Source organism: Sesamum indicum, linkage group LG7 (assembly GCF_000512975.1).
Source record: "Sesamum indicum cultivar Zhongzhi No. 13 linkage group LG7, S_indicum_v1.0, whole genome shotgun sequence".
Lineage (NCBI taxonomy): Eukaryota > Viridiplantae > Streptophyta > Magnoliopsida > Lamiales > Pedaliaceae > Sesamum > Sesamum indicum.
Genome location: NC_026151.1, coordinates 6824069 through 6850727, shown reverse-complemented (window position 1 = coordinate 6850727; position 26659 = coordinate 6824069). Strand labels below are relative to the sequence as shown.

General features: G+C 31.0%; 1 protein-coding gene and 1 long non-coding RNA gene across 2 annotated transcripts in view; both read left to right on the top strand.

Moving 5' to 3' along the window:
- LOC105166456 (TBC1 domain family member 15) overlaps positions 1-10902 on the top strand; it is a gene marked incomplete in the record, with an annotated part of 17419 nt that extends 6517 nt beyond the window's left edge. Inside the window, 7 exon segments of the mRNA XM_011085818.2 lie at positions 3689-3787; positions 3905-4015; positions 5280-5351; positions 5462-5578; positions 5696-5845; positions 9786-9886; positions 10387-10902. Coding sequence (XP_011084120.1) covers positions 3689-3787; positions 3905-4015; positions 5280-5351; positions 5462-5578; positions 5696-5845; positions 9786-9886; positions 10387-10714 — 978 coding nt within the window.
- LOC110012309 lies at positions 25358-26463 on the top strand. The gene is made up of 2 exons (XR_002287416.1): positions 25358-25932; positions 26027-26463. It is a non-coding gene; the product is annotated as an uncharacterized LOC110012309 (long non-coding RNA).

Sequence of the window (26659 nt, the reverse complement as noted above, 5' to 3'; positions counted from 1 at the left end):
CTGACTGATAAGTGTTAAATGTTCTGTCTGATGTCTGTACTGAATTGAATATTCCCCTGTTCTCCCCATTTCCATGTCCTTTTGTTCATCATTTTCATTTTTATTATTGATTTCACATTTTTGAAGAGCTGAGAGACGACTTGTATTGGTGGTTATCAGCAGTAATGGAACAAGTAGTTACTGACCTATGATAAAGTACCTTTAAGCTTTTACTCGTATGTACCAAATTTCTTTGTGTTTCATTTTGGAGTCTTGATAAGAAGGCAAAGTAATATTTTCAGTCAGTGATGAAGATGGGATTTGTTGGTTTCAATGTTAGTGGCTCCTGGCAAGTTCATACAGTCCTTAATTGCAGGGCAGAAGTGCCATAAGTGATAATTTTGGTACTTGTTCACTGTCTGTTAGTTTTACTCAACATTAGACATTAGTGCCACATAATGAATATAATATTATATTAATTCTGTTATTTTATATTATAATACAACTTTAGAAGTATGAATAACTTGGGATATTTTAAGTTTTCCAATATTTTTCTGATAGACTAAACTTATAAAGTCCATGAATATAATTTGATATGGTAAAAGTAATTCCCTAGGTGCCTAATTAATAGTATAAGACCTCTACGTCGGCTCTGAATAAGTTTTGGATATACAATGTAATGCATTGAAGTTCTTCATCCATTAAAATTTTGTCACACCATTTTTCCAATAATTAAGCAGCATATCTATACCATTAGACTCTTTATCAGACTCTAAGTTGAGTATATAATTAGTTAATGATTTTAATGCTTATCCCACTTCAATTCATTCATAAAACATTATTATTATTTTTATATTTTTTGCCACATTCTTATTGAACGCATGAGATAAAAAATGAAAATTAAGCAATACATATTAGAAAAAGAAATTACAAATGGATTGGGATAGTTAGTATAAGAATTTAAATTGAAAAACTTAAAGAAAAAAAGAACTGAAACACCTAATCCTTTCCTTTTTCGCCCCTCCCCCAGTATCCTATTTCATAAGTTAAACAAATTTAGTGTATGGAGTAGATACATAATAATATTTTCATGATAAATATAGGGATAAAAGAATAAGTATCATCAAGAGAATTAATAAACAAAATCAAGTGTTATATATGGGAGAAGATGAAAGTTATGTAAAAGGCAAGAGCTACAAAGCGCACATTGTCAGTCTTTTTACATGAAACAAAAGTTCATATACTCAATGGTACATAGAGAAGATTATAATGGAAGATAGGGAGTCTAATTATTTGTGCAAAATTAATTAGTTTAATAGTATTATTATATAATATGTATTTTTCCTATCAGAAATAGGTGTAGAACCACACACACCGATCACCAACTGGTATTTATGAGATAGTGCTAGATGTAAACGATTTAGTTCGCTCATCAGAGTGATGCAAAATACTCTTTTCTTATCGTAATTTTCATTAGTAATAAAATTTATATCAAAATTTTCTGTAGTTCCTAGTTCAGTGTATGTAATCAGACAATTTGCGTGGATTACAGAACTTGGTTTTGCGATTTTTTTTAGAATTGATGATCAATACTTTTCTCTTTCAAAGAATTATCAGGTTTTAGTTGTCTTTTACACTTAGTCTTCAATTTAGTTGTCTTCCACAAACAAGCAGACTGAATTGTTGAAGAGCTTGTGGAAACGAATGTAGAACTACTTCGTTGTTTCAACACTTCCTTTAGAATTCCAAAATTTTCAATATTTATGGATATCTTGGAGCTCTGGTTAATATAAGAAAAATTCTACTGGACATGATTAGTAGGATGGAAGGGTTTTGAAGACAAGATCATCACGTTCATGGCGGCAGTCTTGAAACTACTTTGACATCTTGGTAATTTTAAAGAAATGTTTGAGGCTTTGTCATTATTCTTCTAGCAAGAATGCAAGACCAAACTAGCCAAAAGAGTGCAGTTAGATAAAACTTTTCCTCTTTTAAAAAAGATAGGATCCTCCGACATATAAACCAACTAAAGATTCCCTTGGCCCTCAAGCCTCACAATCACGATCAATTCTAAGGAACAAAATCTTTTTGTTGATTCTTAAGAAATTATGCTGATTGATTGGATGAGCAGCCAGACTACATGATACCAACCAACCCACCCATGGATGAAAATGATTCCAAAGAAATTTTAGATGTTCCAATATGTTTATGAACCAACAAATAGGATGGATATTCAAGTCCGAGGGCCTTGATTCTTTCTTATTCTGATTCCAACACTGTTTTCATATTTAAGCAAATACTAAGATCTGCTGCTGGAGTGGATCTTCTTACAGGTGAGTGCACTGCATCTCATGTGAATGCAGGAGGAACTTTGTAACTGAGAGAAAGATAAATAGTTGAGAGGAAGCGATACTAAAGAAGACTATTATTTAAACCACTTTGGTTGGATATGAGGGTTGGTTGGTTGGTATATCCTTTTTTTTCCCCGTAGACATAGCTTTCGTTACATCCCATACCAGACAACTAACTTTTAGTCTACCTAACAGGCGGTACAAATATCTTAGTCCAAATAACAATAGCCGGACATACTTTTGACACTTTAGGACAGTAACTAAAGCACACTTTCTGATACATAGGACAACAGTTTGAAGCAGACTTATTATACTTCTAGGATAGTAAGTTAAAGTACACTGACTAGAGCATACAGACTTGTTTTGGATAATAACTTAAAGAAAGTAACAAATCAGCATACATCCTTGAGGGAGTAATCTAGATTGACTTCTGGGGTATGTTCATCCAAGTGTTCTAGGTTAGAAGGGAGTACAAGAGTTCTCTGACCAACAGTAAGGGCTGGGTCGTGTGGTTGATTGTGCCTTGATAAGGATGAAAATTTATAGTGTTGTGGGCATTCTTCCTTTGAGAACTCTCTTTATGCAAACAGATACTAATCTCCTCTTAAGTGTATGAACCAAACAAATTATGGACCAAATCCTGGTAACATTTCTGGAGTTAAGGGGCGCATGTACTGGAATTGGAGATACCTAATGTCTTTCCACCTTCTCACAAATTAAAAGGAAAAAGAAAAGAAAATTGATTAAAACTCATGGTGATTGGCGAAGGGGACTCCACACCAAAAATAACTTTAGTTCTCTGTATGTAATGATGTTGGTCCCTGGAAACTATCTCTCAGAGGTAATATGGGTATATGGTATGGTGATGCGTCTTGGAAACTGCATGTAAGGAGATATAATCGGTGTGCTGTATAGTAATGTGCTTTCTTTCCCTTAAATGTAATAATTAAATAATTTTCTTCCACTCTTTTTTTCTTTCTCATTTTTTTTTCATGCATGATGCACAAGATTGCTTGAATAGTTGACACTTCATTGTATGCCACCTTTGAACAAGGCTGGGGACTTACTCTAGAGCTTCACCATAATGCTTATTTCAGTAATATACCTAATTAGGCTCCAAAATAGAGAAACAAATAAAGAATAAGCTATCACTTTTATTATTTTGAAGTACAGAAATCTTATAAATTGGAAAAACATCAGGGTTTTCCCCCTTAATTGACATGTTATAGTTTCTTTTAATGATTGACAAGGGAATCCATCATCTGTTGCTTGACTTGAATTGATTTTTTTTAATTACTCTAAATATGAGTGCTTATACTGTTTGTTATTATTCCATCTGGTTGGAATTTTACTTGAAGTGGGCTACCTTCATGGATGCTGAGGGGCGAGTAATGGATCCAAAAGCATTAAGAAAACGAATCTTCTATGGGGGTGTGGAACACAACCTACGGAAGGAGGTCTGTATATTTGAAGGAGATTACTACTTTGATGCATGATCATTTTGTTGAACTATATGAATTTGACTTTCTTTGCTTCTCTCCTGGTACTGGAAGTTCATTATTTATTATTTGTAGGTTTGGACATTCTTGTTAGGATACCATGCATATGACTCAACGTATCCAGAGCGAGAATACCTCATGTCAGTAAAGAAGGCAGAGTATGAAACAATAAAAAGGCAGTGGCAGGTTTGTCGATGATTACAGATGATTTCTGACACTTTTTCAAGATTTCGTTCTGGAATATGCAAGTCCATTATTGTTGGCTATGTTAATGTGCATCTTTCTTAAAGAGCGAAACTTTTAGCCCCAATGTTCTTTTTCTATTTAATCAGACTGACAGGCAAATCAATCTGTACTGTAGGAAGTGGCAACAACATCCATATTTAATGTCCTTTATAGCATGCTCTTGGATTGAGAAAAAAGTGCAAACACCTTGAGACTTAATTTCTTTCTTACCTATTGTTTGATCCCTTATTTCATTTCTCGTTCCAGTTGCACATTTATGAAACACTGAATCCCCTGTTCAGTGTTGTCTTGTTCCTGGAACTGTTTGCTTTAATCAAAGCTACTATTTAGCTGAGAATTAGGTTTTTAGCCCTTGCTTTTCGCTCCGGTGGCAGGAGCAACGTCTTTATTAAACCATTTACTGCTAGAGTGTTATGTGGAGAATTTGTTTCTGCGCTGATGTTTTGGCATAATGTTCTGAAGCTAAACTAGCTGAGAATTAGGGCTTTAGCCCTTGCTTTTCGCTTCGGTGGCAGGAGCAATGTCTTTATTAAACAATTTACTGCTAGAGTGTTATGTGGAGAATTTGTTCTGCGCTAATGTTTTGGCATACTGTTCTGAAGCTAAACTTAAAGACATTGCTAAGTTAAGAATAGGACTCCAAAGCACAGCTTTAATATTGCTTGTCAAGCACTTTCTTAAAGCCAATGGCATTAGTTGAGGTCATTGATGCTCACTCTTACGAAATACTTGATCAGTTCAGTTTCATAGAGCTAAATTGATCAAATCTTGGAGGTTGCTCGGATTAAATTGTTTGTGTCGTGAAACTTAAGCAATGCACCAGAAAATGTGAAGAAGTCTGATGCATAGGAACTTGACCACGCCTCTTATTTGGTGGCTTTAGGCGAGTCATATTATAGTAGAAAAATGTTGACTCAGACTAACTACAGTTTTTTGCATTGCAATACACTAAGATTCTTAAAACAGAGTTTGAGAGTAATTTCTTTGAAGATCAATATCCTGATTGGATGAAAAATATCCAGGAGACAGGATCCTAATGCTGAAGCTAGAGAAGTATCGTATCTGGAAAAAAAGGACATTGCATTCTTTTCTGAAATTTGTCCATTTAAAGTTTCAATGTGGTAAATCGGGTGATATTTTCCGAGAAGAGTTCAACTTGATATATGGGACCTAGATCACGAATATAATGTTATTGTTTTCTCAGAGCATCTCTCCGGAGCAGGCGAGAAGATTTACAAAATTCAGAGAGAGGAAAGGCCTTATTGACAAGGACGTGGTATGCTCAATTGGCACATTTTCTTATTTACATATATGTTTATCAACTTCCCATATAGAGTGTTTAATTGATCAACACTTTCATTTTTGTTCTCCATTTCAATTTTCTAGGTGAGGACTGACAGGTCGCTCTCATTCTATGATGGGGATGACAATCCTAATGTGTATCTCTTGCGTGACATACTCTTGACATACTCATTTTACAACTTCGATCTTGGGTATTGTCAGGTAGTTAACTTCTATTATCTCGTAAACACTGCAACTTCTTGTGAAAGTATGTTCCCAGCATAGTTGTTACCCATTGTTTTCTGCTGCTTGAGACATATTTGCACTTTTGACTTTTAGGGCATGAGTGATCTTCTGTCGCCAATCTTGTATGTGATGAGAGATGAATCAGAATCCTTTTGGTGCTTTGTCTCACTTATGGAGCGTCTTGGACCTAATTTCAATCGTGACCAAAGTGGGATGCACACTCAACTTTTTGCATTATCAAAGGTCATCTTCCCCCCCCCCCCCCCCCCCCCCCCCCTACTTGACTTTTGTGTTAGAGTAGATTCCATGGATCTGCTACAACAGCTTGTTAGCCTTGACAGTATACTTCTCTATATCCTAGAATTGGCCCGTTCAGCATTCTTAGTAGCTACACTTGGTTACCTTTGCAAATGGGACAAAATCTGGTTGTTTGGGGTTTAAAGACTTGGTCTATAAACAGGATGATTGGTTTAATGGGGAGTTGTGGGTTACGCAGCTTCCAAGGAATCTCTTTTCATGGGGAATGCCATATTTTATGCATGTGTTGTCTCCATCACCATTGTGTCCTATTTCTATTTATGCAAGATACTAGTTATTACCCCGTGCCAAGTCATGGTAGGATTATGCCTTTTAAAAATATAAATAAAAAAATATTAAATAATTTAAATTTTAAAACATAAAATTAAGTTATCAGAGGTATTTCTGAGATTCAATTAATCAAATTAAATAGTTATTAAGTGTGACATGGTAAATCAGAGTTTAGTGAGACTACCCAACTTTATGTATACGCTTGATTCTTCAATATTGGAATGCCTTGGGCAATATCCTTGATCGATAATTGTTTTAATGCATTCCTTTAGTGCAATCCCCAGCAAAGTAAGTTAACAAAGTCCGAATTTTTTTTTTTTTTTTTTGGGGGGGGGGGGGGGTTAAATACTTTAAATTTAATTTATAAATAAAAAAATGTATAATAGACATTGTACTTACCAATGAATTGTATCATTGGAGACATGAGATACATCCATGTGGATATTGATTTCACAGGCAATTTTCAGAACACTTTAGAAATGTGAAAATGGAATGAATTCTGTACCATTAGATGATGTTACGACGCCTTAACTTTTATGTAATTTTGATTTGAAGGGGGAGTGGCAGTGAAGTTCACATGAGAGTGGCTTATATTTATCATTAAATAAAATTTAAAAAATCATTTATTTTCCTAACTAATAATAATAATTAGATTTTTTGGATAAATAATAATAATTATGCAAAAAATTTTCATCTTGTCGATAAATTTACATATTTTGGATATATATATTCATTTAAATATTTAGAACAACAATTATGGAAGATAATACCCATTAGATTCATTTGGATAAATACTAATAATTATACGAAAATAATTATTATATTTTATACTAATATATATTTTGAATAAATATGTGTATGCATTTAGAAGGATAGATAAAAAGAAAAGTAGTATTGATTAGATTCTTCTGGACAAATATGAAGCATTGGGTATATGTCTCATGATTCTGTTTCCTTGTATATAGACAAAAAAAAAATATTAGAAGATAGTAATCGAAGTTACAAACATGATTATATAAAAGTAATGATTTAAAATGAATACCTTAAGGCTTCATTGCATGCATTGTTCGTGTCTTGAATACTTGACAGAATCTTTGACCTTGATGAATGTAGGTGTATGTAATTCTTGAGAAAACTCCCCAATGTCAAACTTTAGATTGATGATTTCATTTGATATTCTTTAGAGGGAGTAATAGTCGTTCTACTAGTTGTACCATGGTTGTTAAGTGCACTAATTTGTGTCAATTTGCAATGTATTGCCACATATCCATGAGATTTATTATTCTTTTCCCGCAGACCACAAAATTTAGAAAACAAAAGAGTGATTCACTTAATCAGCAAGTGGAAGAAAAATACCAAAAACATTAAATTGGTAAATGTGGTGTACCTATTTGTAGCCTATCAGTGAAGTATTGGCATAAGACCATGATAAATTATTTAAGCCATTTAAATTTATTTCTAAAAGGAAAGAAGAGGACAAATGGGAGAGAATCTTGATTATGGAAATGCCATGACAATTTCCTTTATTAATAATTATTACAATTTTAACAAAATTAGAGTCCACAAAAATAATAATGATAAAAGAAAGGTTTTAGTTGACAGAACTTATTAATGAATTGTAAATTTTAGCATTGACATGAGATACATCCATGTAGATATTGAGTTTACTAGTAATTTTCAAAGTAACTCGTCAAATTGTGAAAATTGTCATTTGGTGCCAATTAAAAGTATGAACGCAAGGCCATGTGTAGACCCGCTATTTATAATACTACATCCTTTAAGTAATTTTGAATTTGAATGGCAATAGTAGTTGAGTTTTGATAAAATTGACTTATCTTCATCATTAAATATAAATAAAAAAATTATTATTTTGATTAGATTTTTATGGATAAAAACTAATAGTTATACAATTTTTTTAAGGGTAAATTACATTTTGTCATCCGAACTACACCCGTTTTTATATTTTGGCATCTAAACTTTTTTTTTTTTTTTTTGTGTTAACTTGTCATCTCAACTTTGAGAAATTTGCACTTTACCATATATGATCGGTTTTTTACTGATTTTTTTACCGAAAAACATCACACACTGTGCATATGTAAAAAAATATCACATCACGTAACCCTTAAATATCACATGTGCACTACATGTGATGTTTCTTTAAAAAAGACTTGGTGAAAAATAGTTATAAATGGCAAAGTGCAAAATTTCTTAAAGTTGAGATGTAAGTTGATACAACAAAAATTTAGATGCTAAAATGCAAAAACAGTATAGTTCAGATGAGAAAATATAATTGACCCTTTTTTTTTTATTATATTGCTGATAACATACATGTTTTTGGATATATACTAAATGTTGAATAAAACATGAATTTATTGTATGTTTGGATACAAAATATATGTATATATTTAACGAAATATATATGAAATTCCTTTGGCAGTGAAACCAATCCTCTATTATATGAAATTCATTGGATTGTAAGTGTAATTTTTGGCAGAGATATTATATCGGATGTACAATCTATAACTGATACATATAGCTTATTCTATTCTTCCAAATGTATAAATATATATATTTATCCAGCAGATAATAATTCTTTTTTGATAGACTTATTGCCAATAATAAACTATAACTGATACGTAGGCATAATATTCAAAGGGTAACTATAAATCATTTGGATTGACAATAAGTCAATCATCTTAATCATACAGAAAAGAATTATTATCTATTGGACAAACATATATTTATATATTTAGAAAAATAGATAAGAAAATAATATTGATTGGATTCTTTTGGATAAATATCAATAAGTTTTTACTTTTTTTTTTTAATTCTAAAAACATTTGATGTTTCATTTGGCATAATGAAGTCATTGTGGCAGTCCACATGAGCACATACTCAATGTTTGTGTATTATATATGGATTTTTCTATTTCAAGGAAGAGCTAGTGTTTAAATGCTTATTTCATTACCTTATGCTTAAATTTAACAAGTTCTAAAGAATCTTATTTTGCCAATATTTATTTGTCATACTTGGGAAGAAATCCTCTCCCGTGTTATTGAGAATACTTTCACTTAATCTAAATGCGATTTTACTTTAAATCTAAAGTTGTGATTTTAGAGATTAAGTTAATTTGTTTTTGAGTTATTTCTTATAAATATAGGGTAACCTGAAACAAAATGATCAAGATTTAATTTTTCTTGTTTCATGGAAAATGTCAAACATGCCATTCTTTAAGGGATGATGGGAGTTTGAGTTCTCTCTGGAGCTCAAGGTATGCAAAGATCAAATTTACGTGTTTAGTTAAGGTGACAAATTATGGTGGGAGAATGGCTCATCAAATTGCACCATAATAATCCTTGGAAGCTCCTTCGAGGTTCTTGTATGTTCTATGTTTAGCCAGTTGAGTTGGATGCCAATTAATCTTCTAATGTGAAGTAGTTGTGTACCTTTCCTTCCACTAATCTCCTTGCCAGTCTTACTTTACTCTGTACGGCTTCTCAGTGTTATTCAGTTCCTACTGGCATTCTATTAAATAAATTGGCTGTTTTCTGGAAATATCTAATAAATATTTTCTTTTTTTCTTTAATCTATGCAGCTGGTTGAGTTGTTAGACAAGCCATTGCATCACTACTTTGAGCGGAATGATTGCTTGAACTATTTCTTCTGTTTCCGCTGGATTCTGATACAGTTTAAGAGGCACGTGTCACTGCATTTTTCATTATGTTTTATTTATTCAATGAGCGAATCCCTTTCATTGATTTTATATCTCAACTAGACATCTGCCTTGAAATTATGTTCATCTAATCATCCCAACATGCTGTCACTGTAGTTGATAATTCATACATAAGAATTGTTCCGCTAAAGCAGCTTCAAAGGTTATTTATTTGATCAGAGACACTTAAATACAGAGACCCGAGGCATTTATTTGAGTTCTGAATGCTCATTTAAGATTATTCTATTTTTGAGTTGCATGATCGAACTTCTAAGTCTGAGATTGTTGGAGATAGATAATGCATTTTCTAAAATAAGGCAAAAGATATAATTCAGAAACGAATGGATTAAGACTACAACATTGTGTTCTTAAGCATGTCTTTTAGAGTAAATACTTCCAACATGTTGCATCCATTGAGATAGGTTGAAAAGATTCTTCAGTTCGTTCTATGGATGAAAGTCTCATGTTTTTGCGTCTTTTGCAGGGAATTTGAATATGAGAAAACAATGCGATTGTGGGAAGTCATGTGGACTCACCATCTGAGTGAGCATCTGCACCTTTATGTTTGTGTTGCAATCCTCAAGAGACATCGTAGTAAGATAATGGGGGAACAGATGGATTTTGACACACTCCTAAAATTTATCAATGAACTGAGTGGTCAAATAGAACTCGATGCAACCCTAAGGGAAGCGGAAGCCCTTTGTATATGTGCCGGTGAGAATGGTGAAGCTTGTATCCCTCCTGGAACTCCACCTTCGCTCCCTATTGAGGATGGTTTAGTGTACCCTCAGCTGGAGGATGATATACTATAGACGATGCGTAAAGGACAATCAAGACTTGTGGATTGGGTTGGCAATGATCTTTTCGACATTGTAAATATAGTTTCAAGATATTCGCCATATTCTATGCAGTGGCATTTGCTTTTGCATGGCACTTTATATGCTATTTTCGCTGTATTCTTCTTTTAAGGATTAATTAACTTTTGAATGAAAGAACTACATTCTTAAACAACGCAATTGCTACAAAGGTAACGAGATGTAGCTAATCAACAATTTTGGATAGCACTTGCTACAGTGAATGATATCAGTACCCAGATAGTCTGAGAGATTTTGGAAATCCCCAATTCCAATGGATTATGAAAAGTAAAAGCAAGAAAAGAGTTTTGTTGTGTATATTAACATTCATTAATTTTTAGATAACGATACCCAGCTTCAGTAACACGGGTAGAGGGCTAATGGCGCTTTTCAGTCTGAAAATATCTGCATGGCTGCAGTTGAACTACGAGTATGACTGAAGTTGCAACTGTTGGTCACCTGTAATTGAAATTTTCTGTTTCTGAAAGTTCTGAACCAAACTTGCAATTGTCTTGTTTGGTTAGAATGATGTGATTAGGGGGTCCTTCAATTTGGTGTAGAAAATGACATGTGGATTTAATTTAAAAAAAATATTTCATTTTTGTTAAATTTGTCAACCGTGGTTATATATATAGTTTAAAATAGATTTATGAAGACTTGAGTATCTTTAACTCCCCCCATTTTCTGAAAGGAAAGTTTTGATTATATATTTGAAAATTTCATTTTTTATTTTAAGTATGCAAGAAACATATTAATGAAGGGAAAAAAAACTCTTTCACTATATATTTTTCCATTATTTTTATTATGAGGCAGTTTTCATTAAGTACACTGATCAATTCAACCCATGGTCTGAAAAAACTAAAATTTTATCTGGACATTTACAACACATAGATTTCCATTATAAATAGGGGGTCTTATTTGAAAGTCTGGAACAATGAAAAATAGAAGTGGAATGGTAATAGTTAATTGATTCTCATATAAAATAGATGCTAGAAATATACATATCCAAGCCGGATATAGATGATTTTAACATTTGTCAAAGGACGTTTAACAACTCTCACATGTCCCAAATACAAATACTTTTGCATCCGATATGTTATAGTCAGAACATAAAAATTCTCAAACTTTTTTTCGTTAATCACTCAAAAAAATTGTTGGAAATAGGCATTTTTATTTATAGAATTAATTTGGTCAAATTCGTAGAAGTGAAAACACCTAATCTTATTTAATCTTCATGTAATATCACTGTAGTCATCATACAAAGTTGTGAGTCAACAAGTTCATGTACCTTACTAAAAAAATTTAATGTCATTCTCTCTATGATTGTATGAAAACATAGAGAAGAAATGAGTAGTCAAAATATATCAATACATTTTGTCTTTTTGTGTTTAATTTATAGGTATTTTATCTCAAACCAAAAAAAATATCCTTAAAATATACTATCCTACATATAAGGGTCTATAAGATCGGGTTACTATTTATATCGAGCTCCAATTAATTTAATTAAATAAGCGACTATACATGATATGATTGCAAATTTTATTATGTATAATTACGCCAATTAAATAAGGTCTAAGTTAGTAAATTTTAATATAAGCATTTTCCTAACTTTAACATAATTACACAAACCCAATAAATTTTACGTAAATTCTAGCTTAAGCGTAAGAGAATTTCAATTTATAATCAACTTAATAATACTAACGATTTGTATTGTAGGTCAATGGAGCGTATATGATCAAGAATCTATACTGAACCCCACCTCACACCTTTGACCATCTGAAAAGGGTCAATAGCCAATTTATCTAAATTTAGTAGTTGGCTTGTCTTTGGGGACACCACAAATGTGTGAGAGGGGAACGACCTACACTTTTGGTGGGCTTGAACCAAAGACATAGGCTCGTGGGCTACCGTCGGCCGTCCAACTGGCCAGCTCGATTAAGACACTGGGTACCTATATTTATTAATTATTGCACATTTATTTTCACACAAGATGACCATTCTTTTTGTATTAAAAAATTCTATTAGTGCACATTAAGAACTAATAAAATTATTTCAGAAAAAAATCAGTTATTTATTTTATTTTATTTCTCTTTTATCATATTCTATATTAATATTATAAATTTTTTTATGGTATCAATTTTTGAATACTTAGATTTATCCTTTAATTTATTTTTTTTTTAAAAAATTGATCATAATAATAATTTCAACATTTATCTAAATCCACTACTCATGCTTATCTTCCACCTTATTTCTCTATGTTTCTTTTTTCTCACAAATTTTAATATTTTTAATAAACTTATAATTATAATTTATTTATTTTTTCTCATCTTACCCCACGTTTTTTTTTCACTTCTCATGGACTCTTTCTTTATCATTTTCTCACATCATAATTATTTCTTTTCGCTTTATGTCACACCATAATTATTTTTTATAGCCTCGCAGGAATCAATTGAGCAAGGACTAGTATAATTAAATAATAGGGATCATTACACTCCTTTTTCTTGAAATTTGATGTAATTACCCAAGAGGTTTGCTAACAAATAAATTATTTAATTAGTCCAAATTCATTAAATTTGTTCATATTAAAAAAAAAGTTGAATGAAAATTGATATTTACCCTTCAATTGACTCATTACTCACTTATTACACGTTAAACAAATTTTTTGTAACTAAACTACCCTTCTAATGATAAAAAGTATACCTCATTCACATGCATTAACGAGTGAAAATATATAAGGGTATTTTGAACATAAAAAATTTATTTGACTTATAATAAATCAGTAATAACTCAATTGGGGATAAATATGTATTTTTATCCAATTTTTTTTTGTTAATATCATCAAATTCGCTTGTAGATGGGCTTATTTATTATATAGAAGCAAATCTTAGAGGTACTGATGTGATTTTCTGAAACCACATAAGTTTACGTGTAATACAACAAATTTCAGGGGAGGAGAGTGTAACTATCTCTAAATAATAAATATGGGTAAATTACAACGTCCTCCCTAAGGTTTGGTATAATTATAAATACTCCCTCGTTGTTTGAAAAATTACGAATACTCCCCTGATTTTAGTGACCATCTAACAATTAGTTCATTCCGTTAGTCTCCGTTAGTTTGTCATCTATTTTTTATGGTGATCTGACCAAAATGCCCTTGTGGACTAAAAAGTATAATTTTATTTATTTTTTAAAATTAGCTAATTTTTTTTATTAAAGTAAGTGGATAATTTTTTTTTATTTTTTCATCCACTTCATATGATTTTTTTATAATTTTTATTTTTTTTTTAAAAAATACATAAGGGTATAGTTGAGAATTTCATACCTCAATCCATGAAATAGATAATTTTATCAAATATCGGGGGGTATTTGTATTTGTTCAAACAATGAGTGGGTATTCGTAATTATGGCAAACAATGAGAGGGTATTCGTAATTATGTCAAACCTCAGGAAAAATCGTTGTAATTTACCCTAATAACTATAAAAATTTAAATTATTGACACGTATAAAGTATGTTCCGTAATTTAGTTATCGTAATATTTTACTAGGATGGTATAAGTAACAAAATGATTTTATCGAGCACTACAAGGAAATGACTCAATAGGAACGAAAAAGTTTAGCGTCGAGCTAATTAGCAGGTAAATTTCTCGTTATTAATTTGCATTATTCAATATAAGAAATTTACTTACTAATGAATTTAGCAACGAAATGTTTAAAATATATATTAAGCAGTATAGATTAATAATGAAAAATTTATTTATTAATTAACTCGATGCTGATTTTAGCGTTAAATTTTTATAGAGCTATTTAACTATTTTCTTGTAGCAGAGAAATCACAATTTCACCGATCAGATATTGAAAAAGTTGAGAGTTGAGTTGGGCAGAGATTGGAGAGGAGAGATGTGGTAGTTTGAGCGGGAGCATGGGGAGGAAGAGGACACTGAATGTGCGGGGAGGGGGCTACTGTAACTGCAGGCCGCACGTGAATGCGCTACGCAACACAAACCCCCCAAACTCCGCTTCTGCTTAAAAGCGACCCATCATGCCCCTGACGTCACATTGCCCCTTCCTCGTCTTCATCTCATGCCAACCAATGTCATTGGATTCTCTGTCTTCCAGAATTATTCGTTCTAACGCCGTTTGATTTAGATGTTACAGAAGAATTGCCCCACAGCAGCATAGGAAACCAAATGCTATGGCTGGTCATGTAATAATTACTATTGTTGTTGGCATGCTCATGTATATGTTTTAATTTTTAAAAAAATATAATTGAAAGCATACCCCATGCTCCTTTGATTATGTGGTTAAACATGTCAAAATATATAATTATAAAAGAAATTTCTATATTCCTGTCCGACCGTAGCATCTAATTTCTATACGAAAGTTAAGTTTCCCATCTCAGAACGAGTTGAAAAAGCCGTATGAGATGGATGGGAGGCATGAAAATGCTATAAGAACGCACTAAAGGGATCACGGGAGAAGTTAGATATGAGGGGCTCCCTTGAGAAAGAAAAAAGACTTGAGACGTGTGAAGCGTGTCTAGGTCAATTTTTCCATCCTCTCCTTGCTCAGATCACCACCACAATTCCCATGAAGGATAATTACATTTACACTCATTGACCTAAAGTGTAATTATACATATATCTACTATAAACGCTAATATCCTTACACCTCTTCCTCCATTTTTTGGGCAATGATGACGCTAGCAAAAAATATCAATGAAAAAAAAAATCCAAAAACCTGTTGGCGAGGTCCAACAAAAATATGTTTTTTCATGGACATAAGTGCCATTAGGAGGTGTTTAAGTAATTACCGAAAGGCAGAAGGAGTATCAGAGTAATATTTGTGAGGCTGAGTAAATATGACCTGAAATATTTTTTATTATTTATATCAATTTTTAATTTAAGTCTAAACTACATGGTACTTTTTAATATTTAATTTTTTTCAATTTAATTATTAATTAATAAGTTTTAAATGGACATAGCTATGCTATATATTCTACTAACCTTTTCTTATTTAATCTCTGTATAAAATTAACTTTTTTATAATTAAAATATTAAAATTATTTTCTCAATATATTAATAAATTAATTACTAGATTATAAATTTAAATTTGAAAAATATCACAGTTGTATAAATTATTTTATATTCTTAACATTAAAAAAAGTGTTTTTTTTAACTAAAATTCATATCTTAAATCTTTAAAATTAAAAAAATATAATTAAAATTCTTAAAATAAAATATTATAATAAAAATTTAAATCATTATTATTATCCTCTATTTTTTATTTATAACTAAAAATTTTACTAAATTTAATAAATTATAATATAAAATATTTGTTGTATTTCATATGACTTGTTCAAATTAATAAAATAAATAACTTATTTATTAATAAATTATTTTCATAATTTAGTTTGACAATTAAACCATTCAATTATTTCTTTTTAAAAATAATTGGCGCGTTAAGGACTAAATGGTGGAAATTGCAAATGTGTCGAATCGGCACGTGTGCCTCACGTGAGCCCCAGAATTTGACAAATTTTTAATTTTAATGGATTTTGTCTTTAATGTACCATTTCTTTTAAATTACAGGACTTAATTCAAATTTCAACAGGATTAAAATTGTCTCATTTCTATAATTACAGCACCAAAATTAAATTTTCCTAATGAATGGCCCTAGAGTATTTTTCAAAAAAGGTAAAACAAAAAGCAAGTTTTGGTCGAGTTGTTAAAGAATTGTGAGGACACCTATAAAGGGTGGCAATTTAAGTTAATACTGGAATTTAATTTGATAATTAAATCCTACAATTTAAATAGATTGGAATACATATAAAATTGACGAAATTGTAAATCTGGTTGGAAGTCGGCATCACGTGAGCCTCAATTTCAGTCAGATTGCAATTTCTAAAGAATTTGGTCCTTAATAATATGCCAATTTTTTAAGATTATATGATTTAATTGTCAAATTGAATTCCAATATAACTAAAATCGTCACACTCTTATAATTACGGGAACGAAATTACAGTTTTTCTTATACAAATACTATAATTATAATGTGCTGAAATTCTATGCGTTGGCTGAAAGAAAGAAGAAGCTTTTTCCATATTAATATTAAGGGTAAATTATTCTAATACTTCATAATATTAAATTTAATTATACAAACATCTTATATTCTCTATAAAATTACAAATAAAGATGTCGATGTAAAGCATATTTGAAAATTTTTGTTCGTAAATAAGAGTTATACTTGTAATTATAAATTGCATTTATAATTTTACTAAAAATTAAGGAATATTTATATCAATTAAATTGAATCTAAAAAATTATCAACATAAGTTATCGTAATAAAAATGGAAATTCGGATTACATCCAAATCTGTAGTTACGGGATTCAAGCTCCGTATGGGGGATGAAGGCTGAAAGTGAGACCAATCACGTAAATTACACTCATATTCATCTTCCTCTTATAATTCCTAGGCTCATCACTTACTGCCACAAATTGTCTCTTTCCATCATCACTCATCCTTGGAACAAAAGCTCACAAGTTAGTATCCTTTGACCAAGAAAATTTGATTTTATTCCTTATTATGTGATTATGTCCATAATTGGATGTCCAACTATTACAATAATATTTGTTAATAAGGCCTAACTCAATTGACGAAGTTGAAATTCCGTAACTTTAAAGATCATGAATTCGAACTCCGCTATATGCATCGAATTACAACAATGAAACCAACTCGTCTGAAACATTCCAAGTTAGGACCTCGAGATTGGGCTGGAGAGTCATATAGAAACTTGTACTAACTATTGCATTTATTGGATGAGTGTCATATTCATCGGCAAAAAATGTGGGAAGTCTATGCAATTTTGAAGTCCAAGTCCAAAATTGACTGCAAGTTGGAGCAAGTTAAGGATGAGTTTCAACTCCTCCACATTAAGGCCATGATGGCTAAGGGAGTGTTTACATGAGTTTCAGAAAATGGCTTTTCAGCTTCTGACTCCAAAAAATATTTGGGATGATAACTTCTGTTTGAAAACTATTAAAATAAGTTATTTTAGGCCAAAAGCTAAAAGCACCTTGAGGGTGCTACTGGCTGCTTTGATTTTCTTATAAATAATTTGAACATCACTTTTTACTACTTTGTCCTCATTATAATAATCTTAATTCAAATTTATATTTTTTAATTTATTTTTGAAGTTTCATATTTAAAGTTGATAGTGAAATTTTCAGATAATTCGAATAATTTAACAAGAATCAAAATTACACTTTCACATCTTAAATATTTTAGAATTTTTATATTTTATTTGCTATATTATCTAATTATATTCTTCCTATATAATTACAAAATAAAAATTAAATGGCTATGATTAATTAATAAAATGATAATTTTTTACAATTATGCAAGTTAATTGTTATGTATGCATCAATAATTATATTACTTAGTGGAAGTATATTAAATTAAACAATCACTTTTTTTTTTTTATTAATACTTCAAAAAATTACATATGAAATGCACTAATTAAAATAAAATTTATTATTTTGCTTAAAAATGATTATAATTGACAAACAACAAATGCAAATATAAGTAAAACTCGTATCTTTTTAACAAATGAGGACAAAATGATCTTGAATCAATTAAGTTTATTTTCGAAGTTATTTTTTCCCAAACAATATTCAATTTACTTTTTTCTTCTTTTAGTTATTTTTATAAACACTATCCACTTTTGATTTTGTTGCAACTTTCAACGTTTTCTACAAAAGTCACTTTTATAGAAATAGAAGTTTTCGCTAACACTCCCTAAGTGGTGCGCAAAGTGTGCATGCATGTGTGTTATAGCAGTATCTTTGAGATAATTTGAAGTTTAAATTTAGAATTCATACTACATATTACACACATACTCTCCTCACCCCTTTGTTGCACACTTACACTAAGTGAAGAAATTTCCCTTATTTTTTGTCCATATTTTGAGTTCTACTTGAATTAGGTGCAAGTTGAGTACAAGAGAAATACGTATACACTAATCAATAGTGTAGTATCAAGATACATAGTGGGCTGGATTGGGTTAATCCAACCTAGGAACAGATTGAATTAATGAAAAAATTACTTAATTTGGCCTAAACCCGCTTGGAAATGGGCCGATCCTAGGCTGGAATGAAAAAATGGCTTAATTTGGCCTAAACCCGCTTGGAAATGGGCCGATCCTAGGCTGGTCCCAAAAATCAATACCTAAAACTGGCCTAGCCTAGTGGCCTAGGATCACCTAGACTTGGACCAGGTTGGGGTCGAGTCTGTTGCGCCTTTCTTTTAGGTTCATTATATATTTTTAATTATTATTTTTTTATATATAAATTTTTGTGTAATTTAACTTATTATTTATTTATTTCTAAAGACAATTATAATTTAAGTAATTGTTTATAAGAAAATCTCAATATCATAAAAAGAATTAAACAAGCATATGTGGGCTTGAGCTGGACTTGGTTCAATCCTCAATCGAGTCGGTCCATGGATTGGGCCTGAGTTTAAAAATAGACCCAATTGGGGCCCACTTAGAAACCTAGGACCACTCCAAGACTAGTTATAAACCGTAGTGGGCCGGTCTTGGGTCGGGCTTTTTCGGGCTAGTCCGTGTCCTGGGCTAACCCGACCCACTGTGCACCTTGTATGTAGTACGATTTCGTTTCTTCCTCGATCTAGCTTCTACCTAATAGTAGATCTAAATTTGTTTCCATAAGTATAATGTGGACAAATTATAAGTGTTCTAATTTAGATTCTAAAGTGAACGAAAAAAGAAATGAAAAAAAAAACAACACTTATTGCTGTTCTATATTAGAAAATGAAAATATAAAGTTTCGATTTAAATTCTTGTATCCTTTTGTTTTCTCCTCTAACCACTTATGCAAGCATCTTTTAATTTGTGTGTTGATGCATTTGTAAATACCAAATGCCCGGAAATTGAAAGAGAACCCCCCTTTCAAACCAATTTCATTTTACACTTCCACCGCACTATCAGGTCATATTGATTTTTCAGTGACAACTATCTCTAGCCACCTTCAAGGACATTAAAAACAATTTTAGGTATTTTCTTTTCAAGTTCAGCCTTCGATTTGCAATCTAAAATATCTTTAATCTCCTTCAAAATAGCTAGAGATGGTTGCCCCATAAGTTGTCACGTGCTCCACCATTTGAAAAAATCCCAAAAATTTCCAATTGATCCGATGAATATCTGGTTAATTTTTGCCAGAAAGATTAAAATTGCCATAAAATCATAAATTAATTCCAGAATTAAAATTGACAATAGTTTAGTTATAGGATTACAGTTGTCATTTCCTAACATACAAGACTAAAATGATAATTTTGCCAATATTTAGCCAAGGGAAAAATTTAAAAGCTAGAAACGAAATACCACAACCACCTCTCATTTTTCATTTCCTCCAATCCCTATTGCCATTAGAAGATAAAGAGTATACAATTTCAATAAGTAGATTTATGGTTGACGATTAGAAGAACACCCTTTTTTTGAACCCCCTTTTTTTTTTTTTTTTTTTAACTTTTATGGATGAAATTGTATCTTCTCCAATTAATAACAAAATTAATTTGTGTTTGTATCTTAATGTAGAGGCTATGACCTAAACATCGTAATTGTAATAAATGCCCTCGGCTCTACTATTTATTACGAAATAGGCTAAGATTCACATTTTTTTTTATTGTCATGATCCGATCCGGACTTGATGCAAACCCAATGTGTTTGGTCTCATGCTGATCATCAATCAATTTTCTATCTGTAGTTCACGTAAAATCGAATAATTATATAAATTTATAAATATTAGCTTATCATAGTCCAAGTACAACTTTTGCTACCTGCTCTATATTCTTACAATTTTTGATATTTTTTTATACGATCTTATTATACTAGACATTAGAGGATTATAACTGAGGCGTTTTCGATGTGGCTCTTATTGTTTCTTGTGTTGCATGTCACGCATTCAGAGGAATCAATATTTACCTAACTTGATTTGAAACCATTGCTTATGGATATGATGTAAGCGGATCCAATAATTGATACACACATCATATCGAAAGCTATTCACAACATATATATCGTGCATTTATATGAAAAAAAATTATATAAAATTAAGTAATTTGAAATTTTGTATTATGTATATAATTATAAAATTAAAATTTTTACTTTATATAATATAATATAAATTAAAAAAATTAAACCCCCGCTTCTCCCGACCACCCACCTACCGAATCCATCCCCCTACGCCGCTGCCGTACGTCCCCTCACAGAAGAGGGTCGGCGACAGCAGAAGGTGGCGTGGCGTTGCCCCAAGTTCGAGTGACCGCTTGTGCGCTGTCCCATAGGTTGGGGGTGCTTCGCCCCCCTTTGGGGCGACTGGGTAGGGGTAGGGATTGGGGCGGGGTGGGAAATGGGTTTAGGGTGTTAGTTTTTTTAATTAAATTTATATTATATAAAATAATAATTTTATTTTTTATAATTTATAATTATCTATGATATAATAATCTTATTTTCTTTATGATTTAAAATTATCTATAATATAATAATCATATTTTTTTTATAATTTTAGGTATTTATATTTTATGTATATATTTTTTTAATTTATGATATATTTTGAAGTGTGCAAAATTATTTCTACGCACTTAGAGACATCATGTCAACAACTAGTATTTAACACAAATTCAAAATTCATTGTTATGCAATTTGACTTTTTTTTTATGTAATTGCTAATGCGACGAGGAGAATTGAAAAAAATCGTCCAATCAGTAAAAAATTTAAGTAAAAAAGTGTTTCATTTTCTCCCCACGTCATTGCTTATGTGGAAGGGGCTTGTTTTCAACTTAAGCGCTTAGGTGACACTGGTTTTTAAAAAAAAAAAACGCAGTCAGAAAAAGCTCCAAAAAATTCCTAATTTTTTGTCCACCTAAACAAATTTCTATCACTCTTAAAATTTGATGGCTGAAGTTCTGCATTGCCACCCTAATATTTACAGTCCTTATTTTGTCAATCCCATAATATACGGGGTAGTAAGTAAAACTAAGCTCCATTGAAAATTAATGTTAAAGATTCAATTTTCTCTAACAAAAAATAAAAAATAAAAAAATTGCTACGCCCTGGGTTCTTGTCTGTCCACTCTGTCAAAGCACTAGCGGTCATCACCTTAGCAATCGACAAAATTTTTGAATATGTGTAATAATTTTCCTTCAATTAGGGTTAGTTGTAGACATGTTTAGGGTTTTGCAATTGTGGATTGCTTATATGATTGGGAAGGGCAAGTTTCCGTCCCATTTCTTGTTCATGTCCATGCCATGAGGCAATGTGTGCCATGTCATTTTCTTTGAAGTCAATCTTATTTTTACACAAAATCCTGAATTTTATGCACTTGGGAAATTCTGTAGAGTTTCAAAATTTCTAATGAAGAAAACTTTTCAACCCACGAAAATTAATAAATTAGTAGACTAAGCGCCAAATTGAGAACAAAAAAAATGATATATATATATGTATAAATTTTTAGCTATTTCTTTTCTTTGCTTCTATTAATTTTAATAAGTAGGTAATGCATTTAATTACTTAAAGAATTTAATAAATAAATAGTTTCAAATTAAGGAGTCGCAGAACACAAATGTGTACATAATATATAGCATTTTTTTAATTGAAAAAGGTTGCCATGGTAAAATTGGATAGATAAAATGTTAACATGGTAGTAATTATCCCTTATTTGAGTGGAGATGTTGAGGCCTTAAAATCGATAGATCGTGAATTTTGAGTCTACAAATAAAGTTATTTAGTTTATTTTTATAGTAGTATGTGTATATTATTTTTTATTTATTTTAAAATTATTGTTTGATTGAGAAATATTATTATATTACGTATTGAATGTTGTAATAGTATGTTGGTTGTTTTTTTTTTTTTTAATGTTAACATTGTAAAAATGAGTCTTAAAGCGACAATCGTGTCATTTATTTTTTTCCTCAACAATACTAGGACATTTTCCAAATTATGACTTCGTCGACTTATAGTACAAATATATTAATTGGTAACAATATGCTATAAGAAAATTGCTCAATAGCAATAAAAAAAATTAACTTCAAACTAATTAATAAGTAAAACTTTCGTTGTTAATCTATATTATTTAATATAAGAAATTTACTTGCTAATAAATTTAGAAACAAAAAATTATTTGCTAAAGAATTCAGTAATGAATTGTTTAATATATATATAAATTAAGGGGAAACATCATTTTTAGCTCTTAAGGCCCATGTTACTTTTGGTCCAATTCATTATAGGATTAGCACTTTTAGTCCCTTTACTTATAAAAATTAACACTTTTAGTCCTCATGCACTTTTTCATCTATAATTTAACAAGTGCGTAGTACGTTGGAAAATCTTGCCCTTTTTTCATAGTAGCATATGAGTGCTTCATTTAGCCTACTTGATTCACTTTCCGAAAACATGATTCTTTGTGTTGCTTCTATTTGGCTTCAACTATAGAAATACGGGAAGAATATGATTCAATTTTTGTGAGAGAATAGAGAAATCGCTACATTTTTTGCCCTAATTTTCTTCAAGATTTATTTTTTTCCCCTAAAATGTAGTTACATTTCCCCCCCAAAAATGGTCCAAGTTGGAAAAAAAACAAATCAATTTTCTCCCCATCCAAAAATAATTAACGGTCACATGCGCTACACAGTTAAATTATAGACAAAAAGGTGGATAAGGATCAAAAGTGCTAATTTTTGTAAGTTATGAAACTAAAAGTGCTAATCCCGTAATGAATGAGACCAAAAGTGAAATGGGCTTAACTTATGGGACTAAAAATGTTATGTCCCCCTGTAAATTAATATAGATTACCAATGAAACTTTTACTTACTAATTAGCTCGACACTGATTTTAGCATCAAATTTTTTAATAACTATTGAATCATTTTGTTACAGTGATACATACTTACATAGCCTTTGTGCTAATAATAATTATTAATAATTTTGTTATATAATTTACAACGCAACATCACTATTATTGAATTCATGAAACTTATTATTATGAATACATACTTGTAGCTTCATCTATACTAGAAAAAATTTATCTGAGCTTCTCACTTTTCACTTCATTATTAGTCCCGTCCCCCCCCCCCCCCCCCCCCCCCCCCTACACACATATATATATATGAATATAATATAATCAACATAATACATATTGCACGTGCATGTAGAGAAAATAATTCCGAATGATATCAAGAATATTCATCATGTCAAAATAATATATATACATATATCTACCTCATTGCTTCTTATTTTAGCAAAGATAATATATATTAGTGTGTATGATGCAGAAAGAGACCATAAAATTTGGGGGACCATAAATCAACCCATACCTTTTCCACCAAATAAAAATTAGTGGAAAGATCATCACCCACATGCTTGCATGTGATGGGGGATGGGATCATTTTATCATTTTTCCTTTTATATTTCACTTTTGGGCAATTGGACTATTTCTACTATAAAAATTGAAATACCCATCAATTATTAAACCAAATCGAATGACCTTACGTACATCCCATATGTTCGATGCTTATTAATGTGGTGGATCGAATTGCATAGACTATTTTTTTCTTTTTTTGAAGGACTATTATATAGTATAGATTGGATTTGAGTTTGGTTTGATAATTAAATAAATTAAAATTTAAACGAGTCGGATCGCTACAACAAGAAGAGAAAAAGCAATAAATGAAATCAAATAATAATATTGTCATTAATTATATATATTTAGTGATAAAGGTTTTTTTTTTATTTTGTCACAATAAAGAATTTCATGATTTAATAGTAATAATTATTTTGAAAAAGTTGTTTTTAGAAAGAATAGTAATAAAAAAATGTACATAAAGTTATTGTTAAAGACATGGTGACACGTATATATATAGTTAGGACTTAATGATTAAAAAAATATTGTCACTAATTATGTCGTCATTATTTAAGTATTCCTAATATATATATAAAATAATTTTATAATTATCACTCAATATTTTATTGTAACGATGTTTACTTCACTTCTTATTCATTGAGTTAAAAATTAGTGAAGCGTAAATAATTTAATACTTTTATATATGTGTAATTATTTTTTAACTACTTAAGTCAAATTTGGCATCAAAATCGTAAATTTTGTTGACCCAAAAGAGTACTTTTCAAGTCTAAGTAATTCATTGCCCTTATTAGTGTAATAGATCAAACTCAAAGAAGAACTATTTTGGTATTGTTTGTCTTCTTTTTTTTATATGCATATATATCTATATATTTATATTTCAAATTCCAACATATTTATTATTATAATATTCAACATACAATATGTCAATATATCTAAATTAATCGATAAAATTCAAATAAATATAAAAACAATATATTACTATTAAAAATAAAATAATACCCACACATTTTTAGAATTTAAACTCACATTTTGTTGATTGTCTACTCTAATTCCCAAACTCTAGCACACCACTCGTTGCCTACCCCTACATAGATATTTGTCGATTTAGAAATGAAATTATATATATTAATGAGCTATATATGTAAATTTGAACTCGATCCGTCTATATACCCCACAACGCACTCTCAAAGTAAAGCAGGCTACATGTGGGGAAAATTGGCCTTGTTTGTGGAGTGAACCCTACTATGTTTCCTCTCTCTCTTCTCTCTCTCTCTCTCTCTCACACACACACACAAACACACACACACACAATGTGCTAGAGTGGTCCATCACACTTTGTGTGTGTATGGGCATGTTAATTCATTTTCTTCCACTCCTCCACACCTTTCTACTGTCTGAAATTTCCACTTTCCGTTTCTCTATATACTTGGAGATATATATGTGTATATATAGCAACAGCCTTTGGTAGCTCAGTTCAAGAGATGAAAGCAAAAACCCAATAATTGAAAAATTATATAAAAAGCCCTTTCATGCTTTTCCACAGCTTTCTTGAACTTCTTCTTCTGCTTCAGGTCTGATCTGATCCATCCATCCCCCTCCCCCCTCCCATTCTGACCAGAAACATGGTAATTATAAGCTCAAGAAAGCTGTGGGAAAACATGATAATTCTGGACTTTTTAGTACTCGATCATCTCTTGGTGACTCAAATGCAGCTTTTTCACTTGATATATATCTACTCGTGGTAAGTTCTTGATTTCTTTTCCGTTTTTCTATAGTACAGCCTATAAATGCTCATCTTGCTCCTTGATTCAGCTTTCTTTCACTGTATATTACAGTGACGTTCGATGGTAAAATCAGCAACATACGGCGATTTTAAGTTCTTTAAATTTACCCGTTTTCACATCGAGTGCTTTAAAATGATGGGGTGGAAGAATTTTTCAGTAACAATCAATTTGGGCATATTACACTCAGAATTCACCGGAGAGTTTGTTGAATTAGGGGGTTTTCAGAAGTGTACGAAAGAATTCAATGACCCGACAATTCTGACTGTTTACCGTGGAAAATTACAGTTGAAAATTCGGAGTTTAAGAAATGTTTTTTTTCCCCTTCATTTCTGTAATGTTTTCACAGCATTCTTTTCTTTGACTTGTTATTGTGTTTTGTTATGGATAGTTTAGTTTTCATCTGAATGGTTGAAATAAACAAGAAAGAAACTGAGAGGTGGAGCAGAGAAGATTCCCTGCCATTATTTCCTCCTTATGATCAATAATAATTGATAACTTCATCTTGTTCTCTCTCTCTCTCTCTCTCTGTGATCTCCTACATTTCCGTGAAAAAGGTTAAACTTTGTCACCTTCTGCCAAAATCAGGGCTTTCTTTTTCGCTTGTGTTAACATTTACCCTCCTGTCCCATTCCAGCCTCCTCCATACTTACGCTGGCAAAACACACATTTCACACACCTCACCCC